The sequence below is a fragment of the Myotis nattereri genome (assembly GCF_964212035.1).
Source record: "Myotis nattereri genome assembly, chromosome: 4".
NCBI classification, from domain to species: domain Eukaryota; kingdom Metazoa; phylum Chordata; class Mammalia; order Chiroptera; family Vespertilionidae; genus Myotis; species Myotis nattereri.
This window is the reverse complement of record NC_138079.1, coordinates 65,253,271-65,279,540: the sequence shown is the minus strand read 5'-3', so window position 1 is coordinate 65,279,540 and position 26,270 is coordinate 65,253,271. Positions and strand designations below refer to the sequence as shown.

Genomic DNA, 26,270 nt, shown 5'->3' with positions numbered 1-26,270 from the left:
CCCACCCCGCTGCCTCCATCCAATTCTCAACAGAGTGCTGTCGATTCTAATTCCAAAATGTCTCCTGAACCGCCCACCTCTCTGCATGTCATTGACGTGACCTTGGCTGGACCATCACAGCAGTCCTTTAACTACTCCTTTGCTTCCCAGGGTGCCCCCTTCGATCAACTCTCCACTCAGCAGCACAGAGAGCTAGGCATGACTCCTCCTTGGGAAACTACCCAGAGGTTTCCCAATACTTTATCCCGGCTTTCCAGGCCGTGGTCATCTGGCTCCTGCCTCCCTCTCCAGCCTCATATTCTGCCACTTCCCCCTCTATTGCTCTGTTCTGCCCATACTGACTTCCTTCCAGTTCCTCCAACGCCCTCTTCTCCTTCTTACCTCAGCATCCTTGACCAGCTGCCCTCTCTTATCAGGATGCTTTTTTCACCCCTTTCACCTGGCCAGCCCTCCTCATCCTCAGGATACAACTATAATGTCAATTTCTCAGGGAGGCTGCACCTGTCCTTCCAAAGTAACATATGTATGTGCCCACTATCCTGTGTGCTCATTGATTCCCTTTTTTTTCCTTTTCTTTCTTCTTCTTTTTTTTTTTTACAGCATGTCTGATTCCTTGCAAGCTTTACGTTCAGGATGTCTCCTTCACTAGACTGAAAACTCGGTGAAGACATGGACATTTGCATCTGTTTTCTCAGGTTCTCAATGCCTGGCATTAAGTATGCACTCAATAAACACTTTTGAATGATTCATAAATACTTCAGTTTTCCTATTGAGAAATTGGAATGCCTATGGGCATAATCTGCATTTTGTATCCATTTGCCATTATTAATTTGTAATAGAAGTTAACATTTTTGTGCTTCCTTTGCAACAGTAAGTTCCAAAGCAACGTTTTGACATGTTTAGTTGTCACAAGGCTCAACATCTGTGAGCTTATGAAACATACTAGGCTTATTGTTTACTGATACTCAGTCTCCTCAGAGATGCTCATTGAGTATCAGTTAGATGAATTAGATTTACAGCATCATTTTGAGAAAAGCCAAAACCCAATAAGAACATTTTAACTGAAGATAAGGCAAAAAGATTTCATCTTTGAAATGACGTTTTGAATAATTACATAATCCGTGTGTGTTCTTCTGTATTAGCATTAAGTTGATAGTTATGGCTGAACTAATTTCTTCACAGCCTTTGAAGTTGATCTGAACATCATATGCCTCAGGGGAGTTTGGGCAATGACAGTTGAAAATTCACCTGTTAGTTTTCTCTCCCGTTTCCTTCATGATTGAAGCATCCGTAAATTGCACTTGCCAGCGTAATAAAATGGAACCAGGAAGTGATTCGCCAATGATAATAACATGCCAGGGAGCAGTGGGCAAGCCGAAAGACCTCTGTTAGTGAAGGAAGGAGGCCTGCTGAACCCCAGTGGGGAGCTTAAAGGTGACCAGGCCTGCTGGGGTCCCTGCCGTGAGGGCCACAGGTGTGCACTATGCTTTGGGGTTTGGGTGTGGCCTAGAAGTGTCTGGATAAAGCAAAGCTTTGATGAAAAATGCTTGTTGGTGTGGCTGTATCATGGGGAAAGTGAGCAGGATGCTAACAGAGAGAATAACTGTGATGCCACTAGGTGGGGAAACCTGGGGTTTCACGTCGGCGACGTTGGTGGGGGAGAGGTCCCGGAGATCAGAGACTCAGTTCTTGTTTCTGATTTTGCATCACTTGGTGTAAAAAGTTAGAATGGGAAAACATGGAGAGTTTCAACAGGTTGAAAATTCATTTTCCTGTCTATGTATATATGTACATGTTAGAAAACTATATAAAGTACATGTTTCTAAGAATGGTCTCTATAGTGCTGGTGGAAAATATCATTTACCTGTACTATTTTCCTTAGGTTAAACTCAAAACCTAAAACATTCACTCAACTAAGACTTTGGTGCAACACTTATTGCTTTCAATAGCAATTATTAAGTGAGTGATTATTATTTTAAATTAGGCATTATGCAAAAAATTAATGGAGAAAAGCAATGTGCCTTGATTTAAACATGTACATCTCATGCTGGGACAATACAAAAATATAAAGAAAACTTAAGAAATGTGCATGTAATCTACAAATGAATTAATATGTAAGATGTATTTGTATATAAGATCAGAGCAAGTGCATGTTGTGAGGCAACTGTCCTAGGGGCTGTTGAGAACGTTTAGAGAGGATAAGCACGTGATAAATCCATTCTCTTATGTCCAATGCATGTGTCCAGATTTGAGAAAAGATGAGATTTTAGGACTGGAGACTATGAAAAGTTTCGGCCAATTAAATGGAGGCAGTAACCAGGAGATAATGCATAACTTGAAATAAGGTCCAAAAATAATCTGCTGTAACAGAGAAAGACGCAGAAAACACATTTTTATAATGAGACTGAAGAAATCAGGCTGCAGAACAAGAAAATTAAAGTGAGATCCTGAATCTGCATGCTGGGGTCAGGCAGTCTGTAGTCAACAGAGAGGCTGAGCTCTCTGTTCTGCTGGAGAAGCTGATAGGGCAGGATACAGGATGAAGGAAGAAAGCACCTTATCCTCAGGCAAAGAGATGAGCTTCTTCATAATGAAGAAGCTGGAAGAAACATTATGAAAGATTAATGTGCTTCAGACCGCTCCATGCTTTATACATTAATAAGTTAAGAATGGGTATTTGGGGTGGATTAGAGAAAGTTTTGGGATACAAGTGAAAATTATATCAAATAGGAAAGAGTGAAAATCTGTTCATTTTTCTTTAAAATTTTAAATCCACAGATGTATAAATGGTTCTTAAGTATTAAAATAGAATGTAGGATTTAAAAAAATGACCCAAACATATCTTACCATTTGGTCTTTCAAAAATATGCAATCACTCAAAGCTTAAACTCTCTTTTAAGCAGATGAAGATAATACTGATTCTCTGAATTCAGGAATCTAGACATGTAATTAAACTCTCTCTATGGTCCTAACAAAAACTGTGTCATTGTGTAATGAAAGCTGCTGCATAGCAATTTAGTTTAATTACAGCTATGCTGTGGTCGATGGGCTGTGTGTGGTTAATTGATAATGTCTCAGGAGTTAGTAAGGGGAAGTTGGAATCTCTTTAAAAATCTAACAGGACAAAGAACCAGTCAGTAAAAAAAAAAAAAAAAAGTAAACAGTGTTCTGACTATAGTTCTATTGGGATGGAAAAATTAAACTGCATGCATTAGCTCTTCTCTATTCAGAAAATTTAGAACCAATATAGATCAATTTAAGTAAGAACTTCATAGTGGAACATTCCACTTTTGGTTGTGTCTTCTTTGAAGCCCTGCCTCTACCTTTGTCTTTACCCTTGAACTCTATATTTTTGACCTCACAAAACAGGCATAAAAAGGCAACTGCTTGTGAAGAAATACAATAATTGAACAGACGTTGAATTTGGCTACAAAGAATTGAATAAATCTTCTGTTCAATGTCTTGCTATTGTATCACATCAGGCATGTTGAACTTTTAAAAGAATTGATATTATTTCTTTTTTATCTTTATTGTTGAGAGTATTATAGATGCTCCCCTCTTTCCCGCTCTTGTCCCCCACCACCCAGTTCCTGCTCTACGCCAGGCCTCTACCACCCTATTGTCTGTGTTCATGGGCAACGCATATAACACATCAGGCATGTTAGACTTGGGGTCCCACCATTAGCCTGGTTACTAACAAAGTTACAGAGCTGCTTGCACCTGGAAAAGTCACACCCATGGAGCTATCATTATTCCCACCTACTCTCGTTCTAAAAAGGGTGGAATATGCACTTGCACATATTCTTAATTTATTTGAGACAGATTTTTAAGTCTAGCATGTAATGAGGCTCTCTTTCATGATGTCAAAATAAGTAGTTTTCAAGAACTGAAGCCAAGAGTAAAAAAAGCAGAGGGAAATATAAACAGGCACACCTACTGCAATACATCTGTGTCTTTAAAAAATATATCACCCTTTTCCTGCTATGTGACTTTAAAATGGATGTATCTCACTTGTCTTGTTTCAGTGTTAGCCCTCGAATTCCTGTGGTTGGTGCCTAGGTCTGCTCACCTGTGTCTCTGGCTTTGGGCCCGACATAGTCCATAGCAGGGTATAGTAGAGGGAGGCAGACAGCCGTGGGATTAAGAGCATAAACTGTGCAGTCATTTTGTATTTTGCATTCTAATCCTGATTTGCCCTGGGCCAGCTGCATGACCTTGAAAAAGTTACCTCAGCTTTCTGAGTCTCAGTTTCCTCATTTGTGAAATGAATATAAGGAGACCCATTGTCTTATAGGTGTGAAGAGTAAGTGAAATAATGTACATAAAGCTTTTAGCTATAGCTTTGTCCACATTAAGTGCTTAACAACATACATGGTAGGTAGTGATGGCTGGCATTATTGTAATTACTGAGATAGTTATTATTAGGTCGTAGCCACATTCAGTCCAATTGTATATTCCTTTTAAGACTGTATCTTCTTTCAGTTTTCTAGCAAAATAGAGCATAAGCATTTAGCTGCTTTGCTAAATGGCCCCTTATATGGATAAACAGAAGGGATGGCCATTGTGAATCAGTGTGGAACAAGGCTCTTCCTCGGTGATATGAACTTAGAATAAGATGGCCTTTCTAGGATTCCGCAGGATCCAAAGCCAATAAAGCCTTCAGTGTGGCTAAGTTCTGTAACAGTAATTTCACAGGTAAAAGTCAAGAAGATAATTTAAAAGTTAGATACTGTGGTTTTGGATCAGTTGCAACATTCAAGGGAACATTTCAAAGGATAAATTACACAGATGGCCAGGCTCTACGGCACATTCCACACATTATTCATAAGTGTAAGGATTCAAGGTTAAATTCTGAGAAGTAGAAACCATGATTGCAATGTAAAATATATGTGTGAGAAATTACATTTTTCAATGTGGATTTTCCCCTGTATCTATCATTGTGTCAAGGTCTATGAAATTAGACATCTTTCCCCAAACATAGAGAAATATGCCCTGTATATTTACTTAGATATTTCAACCATATGTTCCTTGAAAAATGTTTTCCTGCAGAGCTGGGTTACCATTACCATTAAAGTAATGTGATTTTTTAAAGTTATGTGATTTAACAATTTCTTGAATTATTAAATGTATTTGAAGTCCTATTGTCTTGCAGACACCATGAATATAAAGCCAGTTCCAAAATATTCCTAGGAAGGCAGGGTTGGATAGGTAGGTAGGAAGAAATTAACCAAAGAACTTGTATGCATATATGCAAAACCGTGGACACAGACAATAGTGTGGTGAAGGCCTGGGGCTGGGAAGTGGGGAGAGGAGGAATGGGTGTGGGCTAGGAGGAGTCAATGGTGGGTTGGGGGCGGGAGGGGACATGTTGCTGTTTGAAAGTATTATGTTGTAATACTTTCAACAATAAAGATTTAAAAAATAATTAAATGCTGGGATCCTAAACAAAATTTGTAAATAACTGGATCAAGTCAATAATTATATATTGCACCTGCTATGTGCTATAAATACAAAATGTATATGGAGTGTGTGTGTGTGTGGGGGGGGGGGGGCGGGGAAGGGTAGGTGGCAGATAAGAATAATGACAGGAATAAATTATTATTCCTAGTCTAGAGATAACCTGCCTACTTCAGGAGACAGGCTCTTGTACAACTAACCATACACACCAGTGGTAGAAATTCTGAACTTATATCTCTCAGGAATATAAAAATATAAAAATGCAGTTAGCTTCAGAATTTATTACAGGTGAATGAAAAAGCAGGTAGAACCTTAGATTAAGGTTCAGAAGTTCTCTAAGAAATGGGACAGGGAGTCATTGAAACTAAAATAGACCAAAAATTTCATCTGCTTTGATTTAAAGAGAGAGTGAGGAAAATTATCAAAATCCTACAAGCCTGCTTAAATTAATGGATTTTGTACAAACTGACACAGAATCCCAAAGGCTAATAAGGAAGACTTTTACAGATGCCTGGCAATGTTGTCAAGTCTAGACTGGGGGTTTTAACAGCTTTGGTTCTGCTATTTGTACAATCCCCGAGACTGTGAAAATGCTATTTAATAAGGCAAAGGGCTTTGCAGATGTAGTTAGGGTTCCTAATCACTTTGGCCTTAAATTACAGAGATTACTCTGGTTATCCAGATGGGCCCAATGTAAATGTATAAGCCTTTCAAAGCAGAAGAGGAAGGCAGAAGAGTCAGTGAAAGAAATTCAAAGCATACAAAGGATTGGGTGAGCCACTGAAGGTTTGAAGGTGGAAGAGCCAAGTGTCAAGGCAACAGAAAGGGACTGGATTCTGCCAACAAAAGGCATGATCTTGAAAGCAGATTCTTCCCAAAGCTGACACCTTGATTTTGAAATTAAGGTGTCAGATTATGCCATGACTCACTTCTCACTCTGACCTACAGAACTAGGAGGGGATAAATGGGTGGGGTTTAAGCTTGTGGTAATTTGTTATGCAACAATAAAAACTAAACACATAAATGGAAGGACTACCAAGGCATATTGTTAAGGGAAAAAATGTCAGAGAGCAACATGAAAAAACAAATGTATATAAGTATATTGCATATATATATATATATATATATATATATATATATATATATATATATAGTGCCAAGAGACCACAGCCATCATTCCTGCTTTTTGATCATGGACTTGTGTGTGACCTTCCTATTTAACATATGGCAAATAGGTTTGAAAACATTTAAAAATACTCTGGTTAGTGCTATAAATTAACAGAATTGATTTCCTAACATGTAAAAAAGGAGGGAAAACAAGGGGGGGGGGGCGGAGAACAACAGGAAAAAGGCACGAGCACACAAAATAACTGCTACACATTAAAAAAAAAACAAGCAAACAAACGAAAACACTTGTGAGTGAATGAATCTCTGAAAGGTCTGAAAACAAATGACATTCAAGTTTATCCTGTGTCTAGGTGTTTGGGATTGATTAGATTAAATACATTATGTTGGGAAACTAATGCATCAAACCCTTATTATAGAGAGTAGGTTGGTCTGCGTGTAATAGGCAGAGCTCTGAGAATGACCCCTCCATGAAATTTGCCTTCATATTAAATGCCTTCCCCCTTTCAGAGTGGATAGTATCTATGAAGACAATGAAGTAACATTCCAATGACTATATTAAATGACAAAAAGGAGATTATTCAGGTAGGCTTAATCCAGTAACATGTGCCCTTGAAAAGCAGAGAGTTTTCTTTGGCTGGCAGCAGAAAAAGAAGTCAGGAATTGGAAGCACTTTAGCTGACTTCGACATGGAGGAAGGCATGTGCCAAGGAATGCAGACAGCCTTCTGGAGCTGAGAACAGCCCCTGCTGACAAGCAGTGAGGAAACAGGGGCTGTGGTCATGCAACCGCATGGAAATGAATTTGTCCGACAACCTGAATGCATAATGAATTGGATTCTCCAGAGCCCCCATTAGGAGTCCAGCGGAACACCTGAGTTTCCACCTTGCAAGACTCTAAGGGATTAGTGTCCTTATAAGAAGAGGAAGAGATCAGAGGTGATGTCTCTCTTAAGTGAGGACATAGCAAGAAGGCAGTAGGCTGTAAACCAGAAACAGAGCCCTCACCATACTGATCCGGGACTTTCAGCTTCTAGAACTGTGATGAAGAATTGTTTAAACCACCCAGTCTGTGGTATTGTGTTATAGCAGCCTGAAGAGGTTAAGATAGCCATGGATGCTATGTAGCTACAAAGAACTGCCCTGCCCAAATAAAACTAGCATTTCTATTGTCCGCACATAAAACTCTTTGTCTTAGTAAAGTGAGTACACTAGACTTTTGTGAACATTCTTTGTTCAGGAGCTACACACTTGAGGTGGGACTGAAAACAGTGACTAGAGCAAGCAAAATGAGTTAACTGAGTTAACCTTCTGTTTCTAAGAAGGGCGCAATGTACACAGGCCACAGTCCAGGCCTATGGCTATTTATTAATTTGACACCTCCATTAAAATATATATTTTTTATTAGGCAGGCAAAATATTTTTTTAAATGTTTGCAGAATTTTTTACCAAATTATCTAATAATAAAATCAAAATTCTATGTTTGAAGAGTGAAGATAACAGAATATTATTAGAATACTTCCTGAAAGCTCTTTTTCTGACCCAGAAAAAAAAATTCTACCTGACTACTGAGAAAATTGGTCATTTTTTTTTCAACAGTATTTTTGAGTTAGCCATTCCCAAAATAAAAATTCATTTTTTAATGGGTCAAAGACATCATAAGTACTAGGTTCATGTTGCTCCAAATAATAAAATATAGGATTTCATTCCCTCAAGATAGGAAATACGTCAGCTTTGGGGCAGACAACTATTACCAGAAAGCAAGGAAATACATTTCCTGGTCCTACCCCCATCCTCCAATAGATAATTAATGAAAGAACAACATGGAAGTAGTTAACTAGAGTCTAACCTTAGTCACTCCATCATCTTTGGAGAGAGGCAGACATACAAAGGAAGAATCACTGTTCACCTTCTAACCATAATACTTTCGTAATTTCCACACAATAGTTCTTTTTTATATAACTGATCTCAGAGAGAGGAAGGGAGAGGGAGAGAGAGGCAGAAACATCAATGAGAGAGAATTATCAATCAGCTGCCTTCTACACACCCTTCACTGGGGATTGAGCCCACAACTGAGCATATACCCTGACCGGGTATCGGACTGTGACCTCCTGGTTCATGGGTTAATGCTCAACCACTGAGACACACTGGCTGGGCCGATTGTTCTTTCTTAAAAGAGGATCATTGTCAAAGGAATCCTTCCAGCTGAGAGCCCTTCCCTTGTGCCGGATAGGTAGAGGCTGTCACACAAAAACCACATCAGTATAAAACTAGAGCCCATTGTGGGTGGTAAAATTCTTTGCTCAGCTTTTTCTGAATTTTAGCTTTTCAGAACATTGGATGTCAGAGGAACAGAATATACATATCCAATATAATAAAAACCTAATATGCAATTGTCCCTTCAACCGGGAGTTCGACCAGGAGTTTGACCAGGGGGCGGGGCTGGCTGGCCAACCGTTCCTGGTCCCTCCCCCCCACTGACCCCACCCACCCACAGGCAGCAGGGGAAAGGAGGCCCTGCCGGCACCTAGCAGCCGCTAGGGACCCTACCTGTGCATAATTTCATGCACTGGGCCTCTAATATATATATATATATATATATATATATATATATATATATATATATATATATAAAATGCATTTCCTTTCAGAAAGATAATTTAGATGTTAGTTTTCTAGCCTCTTTTTCTTGTTAAATCCTAGCTGCTAGGGCCTCTCCCCAGGCGCTACAGTGTGTGTACGTAGTGAACACACTCATCCTGGTCTGGTTGGTCTCTTAAGATGTTTGTCATTTCTGTTGTTGTCATTTTATTCACCATTAGTTCTCAGATAGAGGAGAGGGAAAGGAGAGCATAGAAAGAAAAATGTAGGAGAAAGAAGCAGGAAATGAAGAAAAAGAGGTAATTAGAAGAACTGAGACTGGCTGAAGGAGAAGGGACTAAAACTTCAGAGAGCAAGTGGGCAGAGAGGTGAGGCGAAGAGAATATCTTGTTGAGTGTTAATACAGGTGAGAAAGTTGAATGAGAATTTCTTATCAATTGTCTAAATCCTCTATCTGCATGTTTCCTGCTCTAGATTATTTTTCATAATCTCTACGTCTTTGCACATGAAGCAGTCATAAGTACTGGAAGTGAAGTTCCAAGTGGGAAGTATGGGTTAATTAATTAGCGTTTTTCATTTCTAGAATCACAAACCATGTCTCTTCAGATGCTTTTCATCTTTTGATTGGACATTTTCATATCCTCTTTTATTTTTTTCAAGTAAGATTATTTTTCTTTCACACTAACCATGTTCAGGGGCTGGTGGACATCAGGGGCTGGTGTCGGCTCCACAGCTGTGGAAGCTGGGTCCCTCCAGCTCTCCGCTAGTCCCTAGGGTTGACCACCATCCTCATGGCCCCACAATGGCTGCTTGAGCTCAGCTATCGCCTCCGTGTTCCAGAGAATAAACGGCATCCCTGGAAGTCCCACAGCACACTTCTACTTATGTTTTGTGATCCAGAACTTAGACACATGACTGTATCTAGCTGCAAGGGAGGCTGGGTAATGGAGGCAGCTGGGACCTCCACCCTAGAGAATAGGTGGGGTTGCTCTTTGGCCTGTCTGAAAAGGGAGACCTGGCTAGAGGTTGCCGATTCACAGCCCAGCATGGGCCTCTACCTCCACCTTACCCCTCCTACTGGGGCTCCCTGAATACAGGACCCTGTTGCCTCACAGACTTCACCTTTAGAATAGTCCTCTCACTTTGAATGAGGTCTGGGTGTCTGCCCTACCTCCCCCTTGTAAGCCCCTATTCAGGGCAGGGGCTGCAGGGGGCCCTGTCTAGGGTGCTGGCCTTAGGATGACCACCCGCTACTCAGATGGGTAGCAGTTCCCAAGGTCAGGGTCCACAGGGGAGCCCTGGGGTCAGTGTGTGTGTCCTGGGAAGTGAATGGGGAATGACGGTTCCCAGGTTCCTTCCCTTTCTTCCTGGACCCCCTGCCCCAGTCTGGCCTTCGGGTCATCGCCAGGACACCGGGCAGCCTCTGCTCTCTGGCTGGGTCGCTGGTCGCCTGCCCATTTTCTTTGTTAACATGTGTGCCCATCCTCATCTTCCAGGATAACACCAGGGTGTTGCTCAAGTGGCTCTTCACACTCTCCCGACATATGGCAGTGTTGGACGTATTAACTTCACGAGCCTGGGGTGTAAACGGTGCCCAAATGAGGCCGACTGTAAAGGACCCTGAGCGCGTCTCTGCCTGCCAGTCCTGTGGGCCGCCTCACTGGCCTCGCTGCTTTGGGACTTCATGCAGCCATCAGGGTAAAGGTCCTACAGCAAAAGTCGCTCGGGGTCTCCTCTTCAGAATCACGTGAACCTCTCGCACTAGGCATGTAGCCCTCAGGACAGGTCCCTGCCTCTCTCAAGCCCCCGCTCTCGCCAGGTGTGCTTCACTATCCATATCTGTGCCTTTGTACCTTTAGTCTATTATGTTTCCTAAAAATGTGTGGGAGAAAGGGAGTATTCCTAGGATTCCTTTTCTTTCATATTGGCTGCCTATCAAACAATATTTATTTCAAAACACAACTCAGATATAACTTCCTTTGGCAAGGTTTTTCTGACACACTAAATATCGTTCACCCTCTCTAATACCTTTGAATCTGCAAAATGTATTAATTGGTTCACATATGTGATCTCAAAGCCATGTGCTCATATATGTCTATCTGCCCTAAAATCTGGTGAACTACTTCATCTCTGTATCCAAGATTCTGGTGCATACCAGAGAATCAGTTAATGGTTGAACTGAGGGTTACAAAACCCTAAAGCAACGAAAGCCATTTAGAAAGTAATGATTGACATATTTTTTGTATAGTAATTGGAAAATTCTGACATATGCTCAAGAATTTATTGTGATTCTTCTGGGAATCAAAAAAAGAGGATGCAACTTAGACAAAATTTCACTTGATCGTAGCCAAAAGGCCGAGAAGTGATAGAATTTGATAAACTTTTGATATCATTACTCTTGTCAATAATGACATACAGAAACACTTAATGAGAAAGATACCCTTTCCTGAGAATTTAGACCTCCAGTTTTGTAAAATTAGTTATAATTTTCAGCATGTATATCTTCTTTGTTCCAGATTCTTTTTTTTTTCCTGATAAAATATTTGTTTGGACTGAGCCACTTGTCTACTTTATTCTGTTTGAATATGAAAATATTACAACATTAACAGAACTGTTTGTTATTTCTTCTCTGATAACTGTGATCTCTCAATTCTTAATGAGAATAAATAAGCACTTTTACTTTCTGTTGGTTAAAGTATCCTTATAATGTTCCAAAGCTTTGAGCTTTGAATTACTCTCCATCTTCCAGAGATCCATGTTCAGACGTGAGTAACAAGAGACAGAATCCTCCCAGAAAGAAATGCAAATGCCATAGTAACTGAAAAAGTTAAAACAAAGAACAAAACCCCCACATCTTATATTCTAGTCTCTTATTACTTAATTGAATTCTCAGATTCTTTTTATTGACAATAAGTGGAGCCAAGCATGAACAATATTCACAAAAACAAAGCACAGGTGTCAGAAGCAAGCTTATTGCTAATAACCTTCGACCCCATTGTGCCTTCAAATCACACTTAATCCTGACTTTCCAGTGTGTGGGTGTGCTTTTGCTAGTCGGTAAAATTCAGTTTTTAGAAATTTGTGGTACCAGAATCTTTTTATCTATGAGTGTGACCTCCATGTTTTGGCTTGATGGAAAGAAAATTGCACACATGCTCTGACCACAGAATCATTATTAGCATACACTCAAAAGTTCATTCAAGAACAAGTTCAGTATCTTATTGCTTTAAGTAACAGGATTTACAATTTAAAGTGGCAGAAATATAAAGAAATTTATCATCTTCTGTGAGATATAAAGTAGGAGAAGAATTCCAATTGTGTCTATTTTTTCTCTGCCTTATTTAACACAGTTATGCTTCTCTTCATAATTAGAATACAACCAAAGCAGTTTCTGGCATCAAATGCAGATGCAACAATGCCCGTGAAAAAGGGAAATGGTCTTTCCTCCCCTGGGTCTCCTTTTATTAAGGGGGCAAATTTTTCCCACAACTCATAAGCAGACTGCCCATTAGAACTCATCTGTGAGGACCAGGCCATGTGCCCTTGCCCAGCTGCAAGGAAGGCTGGGGAAAGTCCTGGTATTTCCCATCTTTATAAAGGTAGACTCGTTCTGCCAGCAAGAAATGAGAGGTCAAATGGAAGATGACTTAAATGTACCAAGTAATGTAAAGTTCAATAATGTGTGTGTGTGTGTGTGTGTGTGTGTATTAAATCCATAAATGTTATCAAGCAGAGTGCTCAGTACTAAATATAGATAGTAACTTATTTTAGTGTTGCCATACTTGTTTTGATTTCATTTCAGCATGTATATCTTCTTTGTTCCAGAACCATTTCATGCACATTAGTTAAGACTGTGAACATGTTAGAAAACTCTATAAGTAGAAACAGAAACTTTGAGATTTTTGTTTTCAAATAACTTCCTGTGCCATTTATTAAACTACTGTCTCTAAACTTTAAACTCACCATTCTATAATGTACTTTGTGAAACTGGCACTGGAATTACAAGCCCCACTTCCTGTTGGCCCCCAGTTTGGCGCTGCCATGGGAGGGGACCAGGGAGAGAGCAGGAGGCTGGGAGAGCATGGAGAGGCTTGCTCCATCCTATTTGCTTCCTGAATCTGTCTTTCTGCTTGTTCTCCCCGTGCACCCTCGAAACCATTTTTCATGCTGCAGTAGCACATCATTCTGTAGCAGATGTTGATGCCAGTTTTTAGTTATTCCAATGCTCATAGAACCAATCCCAGTGTCCCTCCTCAGCGACATTCGCATGGCTGGCTAGGACACCATTTTCAAAGGTTTGAGTGGCAGCTCCATGGGCAATTCCTCAGAGCTCAGAATGAGATACTAGCACCAGACAAGCAGCGAGTCTATAGAGCACTTCCCTTAGTCTGACAGGTGTTAATCATCTCAGCTTCTTCCCTGTTTCCCCAGCCCAAGGGGAGGCTGCCTCCTGAAGCCCCACAATCCCTTATTTCAGTGTCCCCCTTCGCCTTTCCAGGTCTTCAATATCTAGTCATTGATTCTTTATCAATGATCCTCTAATAGGTTAAGTCTGTTCATTTTTTTTTTGAGGGGGTGGCTACAGGTTTTTAAATTTTTCACCAAAAGCAGCCTGTACTATTTCATCCTTTTTCTGCATCCCCGTAATCTTGTTCATTTACCATTTTTCTTCATTGTTCAGATACCATATGGGTTTCCCTAACTTTAAAGGACTAGATGGTTTTGTTTGCAATTCTTCACCCACATCATTACAATTTTTAAAAACAATTCTAACCAAAAATATCTGTGCTGGCATAGCAGACATATTTAATCATTTTCAAGCATTTCCTTGTATTTTATTAAATTCAGGGTATACTCTCTGTGTACAAATTCCTCTAGGCTCTTAAGTCCTGGCTTTGAAGTTAAAACACACCCAAGACAAACATAGCTAGGAAAAGAGGGAAGGTGGCAGTAGGGATGGGAAAAAGAGGGACAGTGATTTTTTTTGGAAATAGAGAAACAGTAGGCTACCAGTGGTGATAAGGAAAGGACTGGCTGTGTGGTAACAGTAGGAGATGTCAGAGGAGATGAGATATTCCCTGGTTATCTTTATAAGTATATGGAAAAGGAGGGCGTAAAGGTGTGCATTGTGCTTTATGACCCATGAGGACACAATGACCCTTCCAGAATGCCTGCATTGGCCTAGACCTGTGGTCAGCAAACTGCGGCTCACAAGCCACATGCGGCTCTTTGGCCCCTTGAATGTGGCTCTTCCTAAACCTTAGGAGTACCCTAATTAATTTAATAATAATGTACCTACCTATATAATTTAAGGTTAAAAAATTTGGCTCTCAAAAGAAATTTCAATCGTTGTACTGTTGATATTTAGCTCTGTTGACTAATGAGTTTGCTGACCACTGGCCTAGACACTTTAACTTCGGACCACCCGGAATTCATTTCAGGAAGATAGAACACTCAAGAAGGATTAAGGACCTTTACCTCAAAGACTAACTGAATGAATTAGTTAGGGGGAAATATCTTCCAAATTTACTTCAAAAAGTTTCAAAAATGCTATTTAAAGCTAAAAAGCCAAAGAAGCAAGAACACAGTCAATTAATACTGTGAAATATTTGGGGTAAGAATTGGGATGAAGTAGGAAGGAAGAAAAGGATTGCAAGACTTGTTACCTAAGGGATATAATTATGCCTGCAACATATTTCCCAGGGATATTTCAATCTTTAAGTTTTCAGCTTCTGTGCTTTCAAAAACCGGCCTTAAAAGTGTGTAATCCAGAGGCAATGTGAGACATATCACTGATTACTTTGAGTTCCCAGCTGTCCTATTTTTTATAGCTATCTATAGCTATGTAGTTGACAATAAACTATTTTATAAATGTCAGCCACTTCTCACAAGTTTAAATTGCTTGCTTTCTACCTGTGAAACACTTAGAGAAATGACTTTAAATTTTTCTCTAACTTAACCCTTAGTTGCAGCAATCAGAGAAAATTTGATTTTGTATAAGACTTCTTTCAATGAATGCTCTACTTGAATGTGGTAACTACTTCTTAAACTGGAGCTTGGTGCAGTTTTGTGAGTAGGAAAAATTACAATTTTTGTTTTAAATTTATAAATAACAGTCTATCTTTGCAGACCTGGAACAGATTTCTAGGAACTCTAGTCCCTCTGTTCTATGTAGGACACCCCTCTGGGGCATCCCAGTTGGGGGACCTTTTATTTATTAATTGGTAACTCCAATAGGTGGAAAATGTTGATGCTCAAAGCATCCATTTCTCATTCATTGAATGGGAAGAATGTTCTCCCAGTCAGCTACTCAAGGTATAACTAGATTGAAACATGCCCATTCGGATAAGCAAGAAGAATCCAAAGCTGATCTGAATGGGTGGAGGAAGCCAGAAAGAACATATTGAAAAAGGTGAGTTTAGAATGGCAGGAAGATAATTAATTGATCGTAAGGGAGCAGAAAATAATCTGATGAATGGAAGCAAATTATTTAGCTTTGTTTCATATGAGATCAGTAGAAAAATGATAGTAAGGATGTTTCAGTAAATGTGCCATCCTCTAGAGAGGTAAAATATAGATCATGCCTATTTCTATTTTGAACTGTTTTCATTTATTTGTTCAGTAAATATTTATTGAGCACTTATTTTTTTGTGTGTGTGCGTTTTTTAGTACTTAGCTGGAAAGTAGGTATGTATATACAGAATAACAACATTTAATACATCTTTAGATGAATGTACTGACTCTGAGGTGGCCTATTTTCTTTTCCCTCTCTTTTGAACATTGCTATGGCTTCCATACCTACCTCATTAGTCTTTTCCACAACCCTGGTAGGTGGAATGCTATGCCTATTTTACATGACGGAACTGAGCACAGAGGTGTTTAGTGAGGGGCCCAAGCTCGCATCTAGAAACTGAACCATCTCTATTTGACTCCCAAACTACTCTTAACTGCCACCCCAGCTGCCGGCCAGAGTTTGGCAAAGTGACAGTGTACCGCTGCCAGTGAGTTTACTTGAACAGATAATCTATAGTATATAGTAATGAAAAATGAAGTTTTAAAATTAGTATTTAATAAAAGCATAAGACTGTCATTATCAAATTCAGAAGTGACAAAGTAACAACAATGCAAAAGAGGATTCTAGACTTCTTTAATTAAAGAACTGGAAGGAAGTAGAAGTGATTTTTTTTTTGTTTGTTTTTGAAAAGGCATGCCGGTAATAGTCATAGCATGATATGAGGCAAGATTAGGTTTATGGACAATTTGAAGGAAAATTCATCCGAAGCTGGGAAGGTGAAGGTGAGGTGCTAAGGTAAAGGAAGAGTTAAAAATCATTCTTTAGTTGGCAAGCTTAGGAAACCAGGGGTGGTAAGTATACTATGATTGATAAAAAAATGGAATGAAGTGATTCTTTTGGGTATGGTGAAAAGGTGAATCTGATATTCAATGTTCACATAATCAGGAGCTGCATTGTATATTTAGAGAGTACAATTCTATGGCATCCTCTCCAGCTTTTATCCACCCCCAATTCAAACTCTTTATCTCACACCAGAGCAAAAGACCAAAACACTTTTATAGGAAGCGATAATTTGGAAAGACTGGGCTATAAAGCCGGTTGAACTTGGTGTTGATAACTCAATAATGGATTTGGTTAGACCAGAGATCCCCTCTTTCTAGGAGCCCTATGCAAAGACAGTGAAGGCTGTTATAGAAGTTACTTAGATTCCAGGGTCTTTCTGTCCTTCCTCTCTGCCTTTCTGCCCCCTCCTTCCCATTTTGGTTGTAGGTGAAATTCACAAGATGTGTGCTTGAGTCACTGCGGCTGATTTCTCAAGATACTGAATAATGATTTTAATTGGATAACTGACTGAAAAACAGAAAAGATCTTAATTTGGGGTATATTTCATATAGATCTGTCTCTAACTGATCTTGACCAATATCTCCCCTTGAGCCCCATCCTGTTTGTTCAGAGAAGAATTTGTTCTTACTTTATATTCAGTAAATGAGTCACCAAAGTGTCTTAGCATGTATTAGATACCGTTTAACATATGGGAAATTTTCCTTACCAGTGGAGTTAGTTTTATCTCAAATATTTCCTTATTAATTCAATTCAAACAAGCTTTTCAAAAATCTATATTTTGTAAATGTGTGTGCATGTTTCCATCATTAACTTATAAAACTTTATTCCACTTTAAAATATTAACTTCTATTTCTCACTTCAACAAAATTGTCAGTATTTTTCCTTCTAATTCACTCATTCTTTGTCTTGAAAGAAAAATCAATAATCTCTATGCTCCAAGGTCTATATTTATCACATTCAACCTTCTTCCCCTTTCCTAACAAACAACAAAAACAATAAAGGAACAAACTCAAGAAACAAAAAATAAATTGAAAAGAGAGAGAGAAGAAAATAACAACTATAGGCACCAAAGTCTGATGTGATTTCATAATAATAGAATAGAAAATATTTCAACAAACATATGGCATTACATGGATGGGCTGCATCTTTAAGAGTCTGAGTAATCAATAGAAAATATAAATTTATTGAACATAATTTCTCACAAATACTTCACATGGTTTTGCTGTAAATTTTATGGCTTGTCACAGATACATACCTCTTCAGTAAGATTCTAAAAAAGGAAGGAAGATATTACCAGGAGTTGCACTACAGCTGTCACTTCATACTTACAGCAACGGCCTCCAGGATTTGTTTAACAGCATCTGCAGCATCTCGTTCACTGTAATATCCTTTTTCCACAATCCTAAAAAATACACATGCGCTCAGTTGAGTGGATGCTAAAAGAAGTTAGTTATATTACTGTTAAAGAGGATGCATCCAAATAATTACAACAGGCTACCCTAACACCAGGAAAAAAATTTCCATAAATTGGCACTTTTGAAACCTTTGGGTTTATTTAAGAAAATAAAAGACATTCATTTTCTATTAACATTATAAAAATAAAGAGGACAAATTTTTATTTTTATTTTTAAACTTTGTATTGTGAATCATTATAAGCATATACCAAGTTGACAATATGACATCAACCATTTCTGTACTTTCAGGAATGTTTTAAATTTATTTTCTTCTATTACTTTGGTTTTCTTCGTTGGGTTATGCATTTATACACATATAAATGTTTTTCAACTTTTGATTTACATGATTCTTCTATAATTTTCTTAATTTTAGTTTATTTTGCAATATTGAGCTATACTTTTAGCCAGACCATGGGCACATCCTCCTGGCATGCTTTCACTGCCTAAAGGAAACTTTTTCCTGCTTATTTTCTGTGCTCTTATAATCATTTTATATTAGAATTAAGTGAGACACCTCTCTCTTGCTGTTTATGTTTAAGCCAAATTGGTTTGCTTTTTAAAAAATGTAGTTAACAAACAATATTTTATTAGTTTCAGGTGTACAACATAGTGATTTGACCTCTATGTTCCTTACAATGTGATCACCACAAGTCTAGTAACCATCTGTCACTTGCAAAGTTAATACGATGGTATCGACTATTGTCCCCACACTGTACATTACATCCCCATGACTTGTTTTATTTTTTACAACTGGAAGTTTGTATCTCCTTTCCCCCTTCACCCTTCTGACAGAGAGGTGGGCCAGGCTATCTTTTCTAGCTTCATGGCTTTTGACCTTTTGTGTTTTGTGTTTTGTTTTTGTTTTTTCATGAAGCATTAAAAGTATGATCTCATACTTTCTGACATCTCCTCTATCTGGAACTTCATTCCCTTGCCTCTACCATCTCTACTCTGATTATTGGAGTTTCTCCCTAGCAGGTTCTCCTAAATATTGGGCTTTTTCTTAAGGGGTGTCAGTTATTAATTTCAAGAGTTCATAGGACCTTTGAATGCATTAGTCACGTCAGACCTTATGTGGATCCAGCCTTTACACTTCTCAGAAATTCGGATGGCAAAATGGATTTCAGCTGCTTTCCTTGTATTGGCTCATCCTGCTTCCCAATAATTTGGAGATTTTAGAAATTTGAGGGTTCTGCCACTCTTAGGTCACATGACCTCTTGTTAACCTTGGCTTCCTCTGACGTAGATGCTAACACCATGTGGCTCTTGGGCTTGTCATTTTTTCCTCACTCACTTGTACGTTAGGCTTCATGGGGATGCCTTGTCACCTGGTTTTGTTATGTTGTCTGTGAGTTTTTGTTTTTTCTGTCCTAGTTTCTCTGTCTATTCTTAAATTACTTTTTATCTTACCAGAATTTCAAGAGAAAACACATTTTGGAGATGGCATTGTAGATTAGCAACTTGCATAAGATGATATTAGCTAATAAAAAGTTAGTAGTAAAGACGTGAAAAAGATCAACTCAAAACATAAAAGAGACAAAACAACCAATTTTCATAATTTTGGACTGAAATTTGTTTTAGATCATTGATTCCTCAAATAGTATAGTTATTTTTCAGAAACTATCTTCCTTTTTGAAAAAGAAATTAGCAAGAAGTTGTAAGTTCTCAAAACAGCTGGTGTTAAAAGTTGAATTTAAAATCTATAAAATGTTTTCACAATAGGGGATTAAGGGTGAGAAATGCAGAACCCAACATTATGACAAAAATAAAAGATTTCCCAATGATCATAATTGTCAAGATTCAGAAAAACTATATTGATACAGAAAATCCAATTATTTTATTTTCTTCATTCAACTATTTAGAATATTGTCAAGAAACACAAACTCATCTTTTCAAAGGATAGAAGATAGAAAATTTTTCTCCCTTTTTTGTTTCTTAGATAACTGTTATGCAACAGGATCAAATAAAATGTGAAAATACATTAAAATATTTGGGGGACTATTATTAATTGGTTCTTGAAAATCAATTTTCATCTGATATTTCCTTCCAAGAATACACATTTTTCTTGAATTCATGTTTGAGTTCATAGTCTACTTACTAAAAATTTAACTGAAATAATTTCTTGAACTATACTTTCTGAACATTTTAAAATTAAGTACAAGAGAAGGAGAAAAGGACTGTTGCATCAGAGGAAGTTGAAAACTTTGGCTACCATTATATTAACCACTGCATTTTGCTCTAAATATGGATTTTGTGGGAAAACCACCACCCAACACAAATGTAATTAGTGTCTCCTCTGTGTACTGCACCTGCAAGCCTCAGATGAGACCACACATAGTGGAGAAGTTATTAACAAAAACATTATCATAGATGCAATTCATGCTATATTACGGTTTGTACGGATGAAGGGTTTATTAATTCTGTTGTCAGAAATGTCTCTAGAGTAACATGTGGGGCAGGAGCACAAAATGCAGGCACCTTCCCTGCCTCATCTCAGTGTGAATTCTGTGCACCATAGCTTGGCCCTATCATCAGAATGCGACTGTTTCTCTTCCAGGCCCCTTCTCCTAAAAGGAACTTTGTTCCCAAGTTGATTTTTCATCAGAGTGTCGCAGAGTTAGGTTCCTGGAACTCAGATATTCAATTTTAAATATTTTATAAGTTGCGCTACCACCAAGGCCATCCATGACTGACTAGGAAAATCAATAGCATGAACTTCTCAAGTTGCAAATGCAGGTTTATCACTCAAAACGAAGATGATAAGTGAAGATACTAGTGACCAAGCAAAGGAAAATGAAGTTCTGCAATCTTTATCTTTCCATTTAGGTAGTAGCATGACTACAGTAGATGTGTTGAGCCAGTGCCTTCTACAGGTATGGTGGCAAACTTCTTAGTTTCTCACTAGATTGTTGCTTTGATCACCCAGAGAGACTAGCTCCAAGACTTACTCATCGTAAGTAATCAATAAATGTTCATGGAATCAATATTAATTACCAAGTGAATGATGCCAGAAAAATTTCAGACTGTGGACATTTGGACAACTCCTTTGCCTATGTTCCTTATTATAAGGAACAAAAGCACTGAACTGGGAAGCACACGGCCATGGATCCAGGGGAGAACAATCATATAGATGCTTCCCAAACTCATAGGTGGAAGGGTTACACTGGCCTTAGGAGGAAAGTCAGAGTCTCATAGTTTCTAGATATCATTGTAATACATAAACCTTTTTAGAATCGTATTTTGAGCAAAATCAAAATGATTCAAATTCATTAAAATAGAATAATTTTGTTCCATGAAGCAACACAAATTCCTACCTAAAATTTAGCTGGAATTTTTTTTTTTTAGTTTCCCATGAATTGAACATGCATATACAGTAAAGAGTTTGTAGCTTTACAAAGAAAATACCAGGACTTCAATTTTTAGAAGCAATAAAATGTTTAATCATGATAGCGTTTTTAGAGCTGTAAATATAGGGGGATAATTATGGTTATTTTTGTTTTTATATTTAAACATACTTATTGCTGTATTTCTCTTCATATTTAATAAACTAAGTTCCTTTTCATGCTTTGTAAAATAATAAGAAGGCAGTTACAATGCCACCAGCATCTTAAGATCATTTTTAAAGGCCCAGGGCCATGTAGTTCGTTGCTACGCCACACAATTTCCCATAGTTCCATGCGGTTTTGGTTAGAAGACTCAGTGCTAAAAGCAAAATCTTTCCTAGGATTTTAATAACAAACCTGACCCAAAAGGCTGCTTTGGGATCCTAGTTCTTTCAGGTCCCTGAGTCGCTAGCTCGTCTAGCCGACATCTGGAGATCTGGGAAGGCAGCACATCAAGGTGTGTTTCCCTGGGCTCCAGGCTGTGACTCCGTGGCCCCAACAGGCCTTCTACTCCAGGCTGTGCCTTTTCTTGCCACTGTTTGCTGTGTTAGCTCATATGCTACTCTTCCCCACAACTGGGTTGTTTTCCTTCTCGTCATTTTAAAATTGTAGGAGAAAACACAGGCAATGCCTCTTTCTCTCCATGGATCTGCTCTAAAATACGACTTCTGTGCATTTGTTCTGTCACCTTAATTGCTGCAAATTGAATTGAGCACATCTCCAGCTGGGCAGTTAGCACAGGCAGCGCAGCTGAAGAGCTCTAATCTGATCATATCCAGAGGCCTCAGACTTCCTGGCACGTACATTGGGAGCCTACTGCCTTCTCCACCAATGGCAGCGTTTTTTCAAATGGCGATGTTATTATGATTAGGTGACTGTAGGTTAATGTGAGAAAGACATCGCTCTTATGAAAATGTGTACTAAAAGACTGAATGACAAAGGGTAAAAATCCCCAAATAATATGAGTTTTAGGAACCAAGTCTTAAAGACTGCTAGTACATCATTATGCTGTTACATACAAAAAAAAAATTACACTAAAATGAATTCCACTGTTTCCAATAAAACCTACCACTCCTTTATAAGCTTCATTCACTGCTTTTCCTCATTTCATCGATGGCCCATTGGTCTGTATTGATGCTTTTTCTAAGAACTTTCCCAAAGAGTATTAAATTCATATATTTAAAAAATAATTTCAAAGGTATTATTACCACCTGTTAAATTTGAAAGGTAGGGAGAGAGTGAGGAGACTGTGGGTCAATGTGGGTGCTGGCCGGGAGCTGACAGTGCAGGAGGGAGGGAAGGCCAGATCAAATTGTAGACCTGGGAACAGAGACCAGGGATTTCTAGTTCAATTCTCTCCTACTATACAATGAAAGTCTGACCCAAAGACGTTATATAAAGTGCCCAAGAGTCCACTGTTTATTGAATCACTCATTTGACAAATATCCAGCAACTTCTTGCTTCCTGTCTCAAACAGCTTCTAAAATGGAGACTAAGGTTCTCTACCTATCCCCCACTAGTGCAACCTGCTTTGGGACATCACTTTGTCCTTCCCTCTTCCCTTTGCCTGCTGATTTATGATTTCTCACTTAAGATTCAGCTCAAAGACTCTATTCCTCCCTGAAGCCATTTCTGATTTAGAAGACTCCCATATTTTGTATCCCATGTACTGTTTATTTCCCAATCACAGCATTTATCATGTGAATCCTTATAGCCAAATCCGTGGCCAACCTCTAGCAAATACAAAGCATCATATTACATGTCTTTTCTGTGCCAGTTCTTATCTGTATATATTGTTAGTCCCTTCTCATTTATTTATTCTTTTATTTTATTTTTTTTTCCGTTTTGTTTTTATTTTTTTATTTTTTTAATTAAATCTTTATTGTTCAGATTATTACATTTGTTCCTCTTTTTTTCCCCCCCATAACTCCCCTCCTCCCAGTTCCCGCCCCACCCTCCACCCTCACTCCCCACCCACTGTCCTCATCCATAGGTGCACGATTTTTGTCCAGTCTCTTCCTGCATCTCCCACACCCCTTTCCCCCGCAAGAATAGTCAGTCCATTCCCTTTCTATGTCCTTGATTCTATTATAATCAACAGTTCATTCTGTTCATCAGATTATTTATTCACTTGATTCTTAGATTCACTTATTGATAGATGCATATTTGTTGTTCATAATTTGTATCTTTACCTTTTTCTTCCTCTTCCTCTTCTTAAAGGATACCTTTCAGAATTTCGTATAATCCTGGTTTGGTGGTGATGAACTCCTTTAGCTTTTCCTTATCTGTGAAGCTCTTTATCTGACCTTCAATTCTGAATGATAGCTTTGCTGGATAAAGTAATCTTGGTTGTAGGTTCTTGGTATTCATCACTTTGAATATTTCTTGCCACTCCCTTCTGGCCTGCAAAGTTTCTGTTGAGAAATCAGCTGACAGTCGTATGGGTATTCCCTTGTAGGTAACTGAGTTTCTTTCTCTTGCTGTTTTTAAGATTCTCTCTTTATCTTTTGCTCTTGGCATTTTAATTATGATGTGTCTTGGTGTGGTCCTCTTTGGATTCCTTTTGTTTGGGGTTCTCCGCGCGTCTTGGACCTGTAAGTCCATTTCTTTCACCAGGTGGGGGAAGTTTTCTGTCATTATTTCTTCAAATAGGTTTTCAATATCTTGCTCTCTCTCATCTTCTGGCACCCCTATAATTCTGATGTTGGTATGCTTGAAGCTGTCCCAGAGGCTCCTTACACTATCCTCGCATTTTTGGATTCTTTTTTCATTTTGCTTTTCCGGTTGGGTGTTTTTTGCTTCCTCGCATTTCAAATCATTGACTTGATTCTTGTGCTCCTCTGGTCTGCTGTCGGGAGTCTGTATAATATTCGTTATTTCAGTCCGTGTATGCTTAATTTCTAGTTGGTTCCCCAATATAACATCGAGGGTCTCATTAGTTTTCTTGTAGATCTCATTAAGTTTATCAGCGGCTTCTAAACAGTTCTTGAGAGACCTAAAAAGTGTGGTTCTGAACTCTATATCTTCCATTGACAATTTTGTCCTGTTTCTTTGTCTCCGCATTTTGTTATGCTTCCTTGGTGCACCCCCTAGTGGTCTTTGTGTGCAGTCTTGTAGTTAATATCAGGGAGGGTTTGACCTCCAGGCCAAGTGGCTATGAGAATCAGCTGTGTCAGCAGTGAGAGAACTTCTGTCCTCTAGGGAGGTGCTAATCTAGCCTTTGCCTGAGGCTATCCGGCAAATGCCTCTGTGCAGGGCTTGGGCAGGGCGGGTCCCACAGGATCAACAGGGTGGGCCGGAGAGAGCAGTTATGGCGGCTCTCAGTCCTGTCCCCAGGGGCTCTGCCTCTCTGAGTCCCAGCAATGGCTGCAAAGCTCGGAGAGAAAGCTGCACTCGCTCTGACCGAAGCCAGACAGTCCCGCTTCTCCCGTTTGAGTCTGGGTCCCTAAAGACTCGCCCGGATCTGGAGCTCAGAGTCTGCGACTCCCTCCCGATTGAAAACGCCAACCGCGCCCTCCGCCGCCAGCCCACTCCGGCTCCGCGCACTCCGCACCTCAGAATTTGACTTCAGCACTGCGCCTCCTCTGAGTGTCCGTATGCGTTTCTCTTTCCTCCTAGTTGTAGGACTTCCACTCAGCCAGCGTTCCAGTGGTTCTGGGTGATGTCCCTTCCGTTTTTTGGTTTCACTTTTGAAGTAGTTGTTCAAAGCAGCAAACTCTGGCGTTAACCTATGCCGCCATCTTGGTTCTCCCCCGATGTTTCTAACCCTTTTATTTTATTAATTGATTAATTAATTTATTTATAATGTTCAATAAATTTCTAAGAGTAGTGACTAGCCCAAGCAGGATGGAAGACCAAAACCTCTGGAACTTTCTTTTTCACATTATATCATAATTTTGTAGAAGTCTTTTTGGGGGCCAGATTTTCTTGGATGTACACACGAAATCACTGATTTTATTCCAAAAATGTTAATCAATATTCCTATGCAATTTACTGCTTATAGTCTACATGAAATGGAAAATTTCACTTGGATTTTGACTAAGTTTAGTTTTTTAGAAGCACCATAAGATAAATCTTTTATTGCTAATAAAATACAACCATTTTGCCCATAATGTACTAACACGATTATCTTTTCATCAATTGCTCCATTAGTGCATTCATTAGATACAATTAAGGCCATCATTAGACCAGGGATGAATTTTTATCATCACAATTAAATAAATTTGGTTTTTGACCTGGGTAAGGAAAAAGAAAGTATATTATGATTTTTAACTCTCAGAAAGAAAACAATGCATAGATAATAATAAATGATATGTTTTCAGCTTGATACAATTTCAAAGATAACTGCAGAATTAAGTAATATAATGTAGAAACCAAGTTCACCTCAGATATGGCAACAGACATGTAGACAACAATATTAACGGGGAAAGACAGTCTACTGGCTAAGACCACTGAGAGTTTATAGAGTAGTTGAGTGCTTCACTGGCTGTCTGCCATTCTTTAGATGTATTCTGTTAATTCTGAATATTTCATCAATTTTCTCTGTAAATGAAATTTATCACCAGCATACAGTTTTTTTCATTTTTGTTTAAAGCTGAATTAACTCTATCCCATCAAAATCAACTAGACTACAAGATGAGAGAACCAGAATTCTTTCATGAAAAAAAGGTTGGGACATAAGGAAGGAAAGAGACTCATGATTCCAAAATAACTTGTACAAAGAGAGGTAGGTAGGGAAATAACATGTGCTGTTGGTAGACAAGAGCTTCAGTGTGACATCCCTGTCCTGCAATTATTTACAATTAAAGAACATGAGATCTCTCTGAGTTCTTCTTCAAGAGACCTCATGGCCACAAAGCCAGCAGGATTTAACTATACATAGATTCTAAATGTA

The 26,270-nt window shown here is 38.8% G+C and overlaps 1 protein-coding gene across 2 annotated transcripts in view; it reads right to left on the bottom strand.

Moving 5' to 3' along the window:
* The window catches only part of CAMK4 (calcium/calmodulin dependent protein kinase IV), a 146,457-nt gene that overhangs the window by 28,669 nt on the left and 91,518 nt on the right, over positions 1-26,270 (bottom strand). For both annotated transcript variants that reach the window (XM_081090178.1, XM_081090177.1), the window contains one exon: positions 17,869-17,941. In XM_081090178.1, coding sequence (XP_080946304.1) covers positions 17,869-17,941 — 73 coding nt within the window. The remainder of the gene's footprint in view (positions 1-17,868; positions 17,942-26,270) is intronic.